This window comes from Grammomys surdaster, unplaced genomic scaffold (assembly GCF_004785775.1).
Source record: "Grammomys surdaster isolate TR1022 unplaced genomic scaffold, NIH_TR_1.0 126313, whole genome shotgun sequence".
In the NCBI taxonomy this organism is placed as follows: domain Eukaryota; kingdom Metazoa; phylum Chordata; class Mammalia; order Rodentia; family Muridae; genus Grammomys; species Grammomys surdaster.
The window spans coordinates 8,683,020-8,694,547 of NW_021621113.1; the positions used below are offsets into that span (position 1 = coordinate 8,683,020).

General features: G+C 50.1%; 1 protein-coding gene across 1 annotated transcript in view; it reads left to right on the forward strand.

The window, feature by feature from the left end:
* Positions 1-10,044, forward strand: part of Myom3 (myomesin 3) — a 53,549-nt gene extending 43,505 nt beyond the window's left edge. Inside the window, exons 30-37 of the mRNA XM_028759803.1 lie at positions 1,069-1,156; positions 1,803-1,841; positions 2,081-2,189; positions 3,273-3,436; positions 5,061-5,097; positions 5,247-5,269; positions 6,771-6,826; positions 8,663-10,044. Coding sequence (XP_028615636.1) covers positions 1,069-1,156; positions 1,803-1,841; positions 2,081-2,189; positions 3,273-3,436; positions 5,061-5,097; positions 5,247-5,269; positions 6,771-6,826; positions 8,663-8,926 — 780 coding nt within the window. The 3' untranslated portion in view covers positions 8,927-10,044. The remainder of the gene's footprint in view (positions 1-1,068; positions 1,157-1,802; positions 1,842-2,080; positions 2,190-3,272; positions 3,437-5,060; positions 5,098-5,246; positions 5,270-6,770; positions 6,827-8,662) is intronic.
* Positions 10,045-11,528: the final 1,484 nt, after the last annotated feature.

The window sequence follows — 11,528 nt, forward strand, 5'->3', positions numbered from 1 at the left end:
TTCATGGCGTCTTATGGGCGGGGCTTTCTGGCTCTCACAGTGTTAATCCCTGGAGTCTTATGGGCGGGGCTTTCTGGCTCTCACAGTGTTAATCCCTGGCTCCTTGAAGAACAGCGAGGACACCAGAGCTACTTCACAGAAGGGTAAACTGAGACTCTGGCACATGAAGTTCAAGGACACAAAACTAGAGTTCATTTCTACCTTCAGTACACACACTCACACACTGTCACTCATACACTCACACAAACACTCACATACTCACAAACAGACACTCAAACACGAACACTCATACACTCAATCACATCCACTCATTCACTCACACACATACACAGTCAGTCACACTCGTACAAGCACACACACCTACATTCACACATACACAACCAGTTAGACACACTCATACAAATCCTCACACACATAAAAACACCTACACACATACATACATTCATACAAACACTCATACACACACACACACATACAAACACACATACACTCACACATATACTTACACACAACTTGTACAAACACACACATCCACTTATACACACATGCATAATCAGTCACCCACACTTATACAAACACACTCATATGCACTCACACACAAATACACTCACAGTCACACACATAAACACTTTCACACACTCTCAGACACGCACACACAGTCATACACATTGAAACACTCAGACATACACTCACACACATACAAACACTCACTCATATGCCCTCACACGTACACTCACACCCTCACACACATACACAATCAGTCACATGCTCACACAATACACTCACACGCATACAGACATTCACATCCATGCATTCACAGGTACACTCACACACATGTACACTCACAATCAAACGCTCACACTCATATGCACTCACACACATACACACATTCATACAAACAGTCTCATGCACACAAGTACTCTCACACACATACTCACACACTCTCAGACACACATGCACACACTCCCCTAGACCCACCAACTCCAGAGCTCACAGAGCCCAGGGTGGAGGCCTGGGACCTCCTGACTCGCCGCCACCCCTCGCACACACTGTCATCCTCTTCCGTAGTTTTCCAAAGACAACCAGGGAGTCTACAGAGCGGTGGTTTCTGATGAGCGAGGGGAGGACGACACTGTGCTGGACCTCACAGGTGAAGGTAGGAGCTAGTCAAGTCAGAGATGGGAGGAGAGGTGTGGGAAGCTCACACAGGAGCAAGAGACTGTGGTATGACATGTGGCCTAAAATGTGTAGAATCTCTGTGCCTCTTGGGGAAACTGAGGCACAGAGAGGTTCAATGAGTTGCCCGAGGTTACACAGCCAGCCACTGACAGGGACCTGATATGTGTGCTGCTATGGTATGCCACAGTTAATCCAAACTTGACGATTCTCCACCCACAGAGGGCCCTGGCTCTTCTTGAGGCTGGTTGACACAGCTCATAAGAAAATTAGATGGAGCCCAGCAGTGGTGGCACATACCTTTAATCCTAACACTCAGGAGGCAGAGGCAAGTGGATCTCTGTGAGTTCGAGGCCAGCCTGGTCTACAGAGGGAGTTCCAGGACAGCAAGGGCTACATGTAGAATAGATAGATAGATAGATAGATAGATAGATAGATAGATAGATAGATCAGATGGCAGCCTGATCCATCCATCACTCAACACCCAAGAACCCCTCCCATCCCCGTCATTCTCCAGTCTCCACCCTCAGAGAGGCTCTGAGCTTCCTCACCCTTCTCCAAAGCCACCGCCATCACCCCAACATTCCTAAGGGAACCCACCCAGCTCACCATCTGTCTCTTTCCAGCCCTAGATGCTGTCCTCACAGAGCTGGGCAGGATTGGTGGTAAGTGAGCATGCCCTCCACTATGCCTTGGCTTTGGCTTATGCCAACAAGTCTCTGAGGATTCCTCCAACAGCCTTAGCAGTTTCAGACATGGGTCTAGCATCTGCCCTCAGTGAGGGGGATGGAAGGCCCTGCCCCCACACAGCATGGTGTTCCTTCCATACTTCTCTGGAGCTGCAGCAAGCAGGCTGGCTCCAAAACTCCCAGCTTCTCAGGGACACTCACCTCTGTATCCTCAGCTCTCTCTGCAACCCCACTGAAAATCCAGGGGACTGAGGAGGGGATCCGGCTCTTCAGCAAGGTCAAGTACTACAACGTGGATTACATGAAGACTGCTTGGTTCCACAAGTAGGTTGGCCACGCCCCGGAGCCCTTGCCAGTTGGAAGGTTCCAGTACCTGCGCCTTGAGGAGTCCTCTCCTCCTCCCCACTAGCTAGTCCTCCCTCAGATCCCAGTACTAAAGGATGAGCAGAGGGGACCTTCTTCCACAGGTCCTGCCCACGGGGAAGAAAGGAATAGAAGAGTCCCCAGGGAAGATGGGACTGCAGATGGTAGGGCCATTTATCTGAGGTCTCCATGACAACAGAAGGATTCTGGTTTCCAGAGCATATCTGGAAACTGAGGGAGGAAAGGATGCAGGAGTCAGGAAGAGCCAGTCACTAGAGTGACGTACACTTGTCGGCCCCTGTAGTCTCAATAGAGCCAAGTATCCAGGCCCAGGAGGCAGGTCCAGCCAGAGCGAGCTGTGGGAGGGTTGGAACAGGAGATCAGGAAGGTTTCTACAAAGATTCAGTCAAGTCACCCCAGATAATTTGAGAACAGGATCTCCCCCAGAGCTTCTTGCCATGTGCAGGCCTCAGCCTTGTGGAGCAGACATGGTTGCGCCCATTCTATAGGGAAGCCCGGACGGAGTTGGGGAAATCTGTGCAATGAAAGTGAGGGCCATAGGAAGCTTCAGAAACACAGGGTTCCTTCTCCAGCCAGAGTTTCTGAGTCCTGTGTCAATAGGCTTAGGGAACAGAACACTGGAGACATAGACTAGGTATCTTTAGGGATGAAATTTAAGAAGAGAAGGAAGAGTTGAACCCTCTCTGATTTCTGAAGTTAGGAGAGACGGGTGGGCAGAAACACCGGGAAGGTTGGAAGAGGTGGGAACATGACCCCCCAGAACAGGAAGGTCACTGCTCCAAGAATGCCCTCTGCTCATTGCTCCAGCCTGCAGGGCATACCACAGACCCAGCTTTTGTCTGCAGATGGTCTGCCATGGGATTGGATGAAGGGAGGAGTAGCTGAATGCCGAATGGGTGGATGGTCAGCAATAAACGAAGCACTATACAGTGAATGGATGAGTGGATCATAGCAAGTGTCTGAGGGGCAGCCAGGGAGTCAGACCCACGGTCTGCCCTAACCCTTCTGTGCTTCTGCATTCAGAGACAAGCGTCTAGAGAGTGGCGATCGGGTACGGGCAGGCACCACCCTGGATGAGATTTGGCTCCACATCCTAGACCCCAAGGACTCAGATAAGGGCAAATACACCCTGGAGATCACTGCTGGGAAGGAAGTGCGGCAGCTCTCAGCAGACCTATCTGGGCAAGGTGAGCCATCCTCCTGTCTGTCTGTCTGTCTGTCTGTCTGTCTGTCTGTCTGCTGAGAGCTCTGTCTAGACAATCCCAGAGGCTCAGGCACCATGGCAGGAGAATCAAGACTTCAAGGTCATCTTCAGCTACACAGTGAGTTTGAGACCAGCCCAGACTACCTCACACAGAGGGTGGAGGAGTGGCGAGAAGGCTCAGGAGTTAAAAGCCCTTGCTGTGCAAAACTGATACCCTGAGCTCATATAAAACTGGAAGAGGAGAACCAACTCCGTGAAATTGTCCTCTGACCTTCACAGCCACACACAATAACAACAAATGGGAAAAAAATAATTTAATTTTTTTTTAGTTACTCACTTTACATCCCATTCACTGCCCCCATTACCCCCTCCCACAGTCCTTCCCCCTCCTCCCCCCATCCTCTATCTCCTCTGAGCAAGTGGGAGCCCCTCTAGGTATCCCCCACCCTGGCACTTCAAGTCTCTGTGAGGCTAGACAAGGCAGCCCAGCCCACGTGAACACCACGCTGCACATCTGCTACATGTGTGCAGGGTAGGGGGTCAGGGGTGGGTGGGGTGGGGGTGCTAGGTCCAGACCGTGTATGTTTTTGGTTGGCTGTTCAGTCTCTGAGAGCCCTCTGGGGTCCAGGTTAGTTGGCTGGTGGTCTTCCTGTGGAGTTCCTATCCCCTTCGGGGCCTGGAATCCTTCCTCCTGTTCTTCCATAAGAGTCCCCAAGCTCCATCCACTGTTTGGCTGTCAGTGTCTTACCTGTCTGAGTCAGCTGCTGGGTGGAGCCTCTAAGAGGACAACTTGATCCTGTCTGCAAGCATGATAGAGTACCCTTAATAGAGTTAGGGACAGGTGATTGTCCGTGTGATGGGTCTCAAGCTGGGCTGGTTAGTGGTTGGCCATTCCCTTAGTCTCTGCTCTGTCCCCTGAGCCTGCATTTCTTGTACACTGGATAAATTTTGGGTTGAAAGTTTTGTGGGTGAGTTGGTGTCCCTATTGCTCCACTGGGGTTCCTGTGTGGCTATAGGAGGTGACCTCTTCAGCTTCCATATCCCCAGTGTAGTGAGTCACAGCTAAGGTCACCCCCATTGATTCCTGGGGACTTCCTTATCCCAGGTCTCTGTCTTCCTGGAGAGGCCCCTCCCCTACTTCCCCACCCCTGTCAGTTACAGATTTGCGTTCATTCCCATGGCCCTCTAGCCATCGCTCCTGTCCTTCCCCAAAACCAAAACATTTAAAGGAAAATCCCACAATGAGGTCAGACAGGGCGGCACATGCCTGTAATCTTAACACGAAGGAGGTGGAGGCAGGAGGATAGCAAGTTCAAACCAGATCATCCTTGGCTAAACAGTGGAAACTTGTCTCAAAAAGATACAGGAAAAAAAGTGGGGGGGGGGGGGGTGGGGGATTTAGCTCAGTGGTAGAGCGCGTATTAGGCAAGGCCCTGGGTTTGGTCCTCAGCTCTGAAAAAAAAAATATAGAAAAAAAGAAAATCCCGTGGTCTTTTGGGAGACTCTCTCCCTCCAAACCTGGCACTGCTCTGTGAGAATCCCAGAGTGGAGAGGGAACTGGAGATACAGTCCCCTCTCAGCCCTGTCCTGTCTTCTTTGTCCTACAGCTTTTGATGACGCCCTGGCAGAGCACCAGAGACTGAAGTAAGTTTCTCCTCCCTTTCCTTGTGAATCGCAGCCCCCCCCCCAAGGGGTAGAGTGACTGTTTTTAGGCCTCTGCTGGGAGTGTTAGCTGGTTCCTTGCCTCACACAGGGAGGGAAGACACCACTCTGTCCCCTTTTCTGTGTTTCAGGGCCTTGGCTGTCATTGAGAAGAGTGAGTCCCCGGTTGTCTTGTTCCTCATGTTCCTGAGTCTAGGCTGACTTCTCTAGGACCCCAGCCTCCTGACAGGTTCTGGGGACATCTGGGAGCTGGCCATAAAAAGACAGGTGGAGAAGGAACCTAAGGACACGTGACGTCAGTTGGACAGACTGGTGTGGGTCTGGTGCTGAGCAGGTGCACACCGCCCTCGGTGGGAACCCAGTGACAGAGACCTGAGAGGAGTGAGGCGGGGCTAGCCTGTGCAAGTGGGACATAGGAAGGGGAACATAGGCCTGGAACCCGAAGGCTTGCGGGGGTGGGGGAGGTGATGGTGGGTCTAACCCAGAATCAGCCCCAGACATAGGGGATGTGACAGAGCACCCAGAAAGCCACCGCCAATCCACGTTCAAATCTGTTCTACATACAAGCTCACCCCCTCCCCGTAGCCAGCTTTGAACAGTCCAGCATTAAGAGTATAGCTCTCAGGTCTCCACAGCCCAGTGATGGCATTCAGTGAAGGACAGAGGAGGCGGCAGAGTCCCCGGGCCTTACCAGCCTGACAAGGGAGGGACCTAGTTAGCCATGAGCACCAAGGACACTGCAGGGCCATCAACACAGATCTGCTGGTGCCTCTCTCTAGTGTCCCCAAGTGACACAAAGGACGGGCATTGGATTTGTAACTGCAATCCTGACAATCCCAGGTTCCATATCCCAGGGTCAGCCAACCTTGGAGGAGACAGCATAGTCAGCCAGCTCCACGTGCAGTCAGGCCAGAGGGACCCTCACACCACCAACAACACAAATGTCCCCTTGCATCCAGGACTCCCGTAGAAGGAACTTGAACTTGACCCCATGTGGTTGCTGGGACTTGAGAAACTGGAGTCAGGGAGGGAACTGGATCACCTCCTCAGCTGTGGAAAGCTAGTACAACTTCCTGCCCATGGCTGTGTCCATTCCTGAGGCCTTCCCTGTCTGAGTCAGGGTCCTTCTCCCTCACACTGGACAACAGCTTCTGCACCAGGCTTTTTGCTTATCTAGGACACATGGTCTAGGCCTCCCCATGGCCTCCGATGCAGCATCAGGGATGCATTTGACTCCCTATCTAGTAATTTATAGCCTCACTGTCCTCCTGTGGCCACCAGGACCCTCCTTGGACCAGAGTCAGGAAGTCCCAAAGACTGCTACTTTCCCCGGCCCCCTCTTGGTGCCCCACCCCCACTGTGGGTCAGAATCCGTTAGTTCCAGTTCAGAGCTATCTCACTTACCATCTTTCTCTTGAGGACAGAAACCATTCAGTGTAATCCCTGGGTACCACTAATCAGACTGACCTCAATGGCGGCAGAAACGGCTCATGTATCATGTCTTCCACCCACGGAGAGAAGGAGCTCAAGAGGAGGCACTGAGGAAGGAACTAGAAAGAAACCTCCCTGATACAAACCCTCCACTCTGAGGGAAGCTGCTGGGCAGGGGGCAGCTGGCAGGACTCTACCACTCAGGACATTTCTTTCCATTCCAGATCGGGCTAAAGTGGTGAGGGGTCTGCCAGATGTGGCCACCATCATGGAAGATAAGGTACCGTTCCTCCTGGCCCACAGCCAGACATCCCATGCTGGTGTTCCCTCGAGGATCCCTTCCAGGTCATACTATAGTGGAGTGCTATGGATTCAAGTGCTAAAGGTGACAGGCTAGTCAGACAGGCTGGACCTGCCACAGCTGGTCACATGGCTCAGTGATGACATGTGTATCAAGGAAAACCAGTGAGCCTGGAGTCAGACCTCTGTGCTCAGCCTGGCTCTGTCCCATCTTTAGACAGCCTTGGTGGGAGCCTGCCATCTGTGACTCTGGCTCCCACAAGAGTTTAGGTGACCCCTAAAAGCTGTAGTGTTTTCAAAAGTCTTTCTGGTGTTTGCTTTGTGCTGGCTACTAATACACATTGATACACATCTCCACTGATTTTGCCCCCACCCTCCCACCCATGAAGCAACCGCTGGAACTAGGGTATTAATTCTAGTCCCACTTGGCAGCAGGGGAAACTAAGACCTAGAGGGGTTAAAGGAATAGTGAAGGCCACACAACCTGACGGGCAGAGCTGAGGTTCATATCCCAGCAACTCAGTTCCAGAGGCTGTTGAGTTTCATCATGTGCCATATGCTGCCTTAGACCTCACTCAAGAACTTCCAAATTCAGTTTACAAACCTTTGTATGTAAGCAGTACAATCTTAGGGGCTAAGGTCGTTCAGCAGTTAAGAGCATTAGCTGTTCTTCCAGAGGACCCAGGTTCAATTCCCAGCACCCACATGGTGGCTCACAAACATCTGTAACTCCATTTTGAGGGGCTCCAGTGCCCTCTTCTGGCCTCTACAGGCACTGCACATATGTCTTATGCATACACACATATATACATACATACACTACAAACATACGTACATATGTGCAGACAAACACTCAAACACATTTTTTTTTTTTGAGACATGGTTTCTCAGTGTAGCCCTGGCTTCCCTGGAACTCACTACTAGGTCGTTAATAGAGAATTGTCTAAGATTCTACCAAGAAACTTTTTCTATAAAAAGTTGAGGGTTGGGCTGGAGAGATGGCTCAGCGGTTAAGAGCACTGACTGCTCTTCCAGAGGTCCTGAGTTCAAGTCCCAGCAACCATATGGTGGCTCACAACCATCCGAAATGAGATTGAATGCCCTCTTCTGGTGTGTCTGAAGACAGCTACAGTATATTCATAAATAAAATAAATAAATCTAAAAAAAAAAAAAAACAAAACAACAACAACAAAATTTGGTAAAAAAAAAAAAAAAAGGTTGAGGGTTACCAGGCAGTGGTGGCGCACACCTTTAATCCCAGCACTTGGGAGGCAGAGGCAGGCGGATTTCTGAGTTCGAGGCCAGCCTGGTCTACAGAGTGAGTTCCAGGACAGCCAGGACTGCACAGAGAAACCCTGTCTTGAAAAACCGAAAAAAAAAAAAAAGTTGAGAGTTGGAGAAGGTGGGGTTAAAATAAAACATGTCTCCCTTTGCGAGGTATAATAGGACACACAGAAGAGCTGGGGACATGGCTTAGTTGGTAGAGTGCTTGCCTAGCATGCAGAAAGCCCTGTGTTCAACCTCCAGTACTGCATACACTGGACATGCCTGCATTCCAGCCCTAAGGATGTAGGGGCAGAAAGACAGGAGTTCAAGGTCATCCTCACCTACCTATCAAGTTCAAAGCCAGTCTAGGATACATAAGACATTGTTTTTAAAGCACACACACACATACACACTCGAATGCACACATGCGCACATACCCTCTGTGCAGAGCAGCTGCCTGGACTAGTAGCCCCCCATGTGCATATAGAGGTGGGTGTCAAGTTCAGGTTACAAGGATGTAAAATTGTTCTCTTCCCATCCATAAAAACAGACCCTGTGCCTGACCTGCGTCATCTCAGGAGACCCGTCCCCCGAAATCTCTTGGCTAAAGAACGACCAGCCTGTCTCCTTCTTTGACCGATACCACATGGAGGTGAAGGGTACAGAGGTCACCGTCACCATTGACAAGGTCACCAGTGAAGACAGCGGGCGCTATGGAATCTTCGTCAAGAACAAGTATGGCTCAGAGACTGGCCAGGTCACCATCAGCGTGTTCAAACATGGGGAGGAGCCCAAGGAGCTAAAGAAGAAGTAATGGGAGTGTTGAGGGCCAGCCTGAGATCCACACTACACCGACCAGCAGGCCAGCCAAGGGGTCACAACCTAGCACAGGCTATGGGGGTGGGACAGGGGAAAGGACAGGGATATGACAGACCTGGATCTAATACACCAAAGAGGAGAAGCAAAGATTTTGCTGGGGTTCTCAGAGGACTCTAGAATGTGGGATGAGCCCTGGCCTTAGAAATCAGAAGCAAGAGTATAAAACTTAGTTTCCACAAAAGCTCTTCCCAAGCCTCGCCCTTCGTATCCGTCAGATGGGCATTCCTAGCCACTCCTCAGGGCTTTATGAAAATCCCTTATCAATCTCTATCAGTGGGCCACAGAGGGGGGCACCTTTGCTCTGCAGGGGACAGTCAGCAAGGCCAACAGAGTTTAGTTGTGACAACTGGAAGTATTTACTGGCATTGAGTGGGTTAATACCACGGATGTTCCCACGACACAGAATATATTCTCTTTTAAAATAGGACTGTCACCTTTCTATATGTCCGTCACTCTTTGGAAGTATAACATACACAGGGCTGAGGATGGCCCCAAAGCTAAAAAAAATAAACATTATACAGGCCCCACTCAGAAAGGGACTTGGGTGCAGGGGTTGCCAGGGTAAGGCAGGAGATAATAAAGTTCACAAAATGGGTACAAGGAAAGTATCTTTATTGATCAGAGGAAGTGGGCAATGGCCAATATGATTGGGAGATACAGGGCTTTGCAACTCCCTTCCACATTGGGTGGGACAGTGTTGGGCCTCTGATAGCTGAATCCAGTTTGGCTGTGGAGATGAGAGGGCACTTCAGGGAGCAGACATGGTGAAGGGTGAGGAAGAAGGGAGTCTGCCTACGTGACCTGGGAAGCCAGGCAGTGTAATTGATGCCTTCAGGCCTTCTTCCAACATGGAGCCTGTGTGGCCCGTGACAGACACTTAGACTGGCCTTACTCAGTGGATCTCAGTACACAACTGGACATTTCTCTGCCTTCTGATTTCTTCCATTGAGAACAAGATGTGAGAGGGATTATAAAATTCTAGCTGCCAGATCTTAGATGATTTTGGAAATTATAAAGGAGGAAATAAAAAAAATCAATCTGTATTCTCATCAAGAGGCAGCACCTGTGGTCTCTGAAATGCCTTTGGAATTGAGGGACAAAATGAACCACTCCTCAGCCTGGCAGCTTGTCACCCAGTGGAGTACAGCTCCCGGGAGCCCCCAGGGGCTCCAGTTCTGGGCTCCATGGTGATGAATGAGGTCTCGGCTGAGGGGAGGTAGAGGTGGGGATGGGAGGAAGGTTCTGGTGAAAGTTTGGGGAACCATCAGATTTTTTATTACTTTTTATTTTGTATGTGTGCACATAGGTACATGGCACACATGTGGAGGCTAGAGAGAATTGTGGGAGTTCTCGCCTTCCATCATGTGAGTTCTGAAAGTCAGACTCAGGTCATCAGGCTTCAAGGACCAACTCACCTGCAGATACCTCTGGACTGCAAATACCTCTCTGTCCACTAGCCATGGGTCTTGCAAAGTCCTTTTCCTTTTTCTGAGCCTCAGTTTCCCATCTATAAAACAAGGCCAGCGGGTAAGGTGACATATGCCTGTAGTCCCAGACCCTTAGAGGTAGAGACCGGAGAGTCATGAGTTCAAGGTCATCCTCACCTACATCGTTCAAAACCAGCCTGAGCTACATAAGACCTGTCTCCAAAATACTTTTAATTAATAATTTAAAAAGTAGGGAGCCGGGGAGACCCCTCTGTGGGTACAGTGCTCCGTGGGCAAACATGATAGCCTGAGTTGGATCTCATGCAAAAATGAAAAGACAGAACTAACTCCACAGATTTTTCCTTGGACCTCCATGTGTGCACACACCCACATGCACCATGCACACACACACACGCATGCATAAATAATAATTAATAAAAACAGGAGATAGCGGAATGACTCGGTGGATAAGAGCACTTTCCTTCCTGACAACCTGAGCTCAGTCCTGGGAACCATGTGAAGAAGCCAGATGTCATCCCGGGACTTTTACATCAACATGGAGGGCAGAGACAGGAGAAGCTTCCAGAAGCAGCAGCCAGATCACCTAGAGCTTGCAAAGCAGTAGAGACAGGAATGCTTGCTGCAGCGACAGACGTGGAAGGAGAGAGCCAGCTGCTAAAGTTGCTATCTGACCTCAGATGTGTGCCTCAGTACACCATGCATCCCCTGCCACACAAGAATAGATAACTAGGCAGACAGACAGACAGACAGACAGACAGACATGGAACAAGACTATCAAAAGCAATTTCTAGGGCCTGTCTGGCAGACACTAAATTTTCTTTTTATTATTGCTTTCCACAACTCTGTTCTCCTTTGCTTTTCCTTCCCCATGAAAATGTGGTATAAAGAAAATGTTCCCTTCTGGGCCATCCTCCTGTTCACAAACTCAAAATCTGTAAAAGGAATCTTCCTGACTTTCCTGGGTCTAGGAAGAATAGGCCATTTCAGTGAAAAGTCTATTAGCCATAATGGAACATGATGTGAGCGCCCCCTGTTGACGTGGTTTGGGTTTGCACTCTAAGAAGCCGATAGGGGAAAGCCTATTCCAGG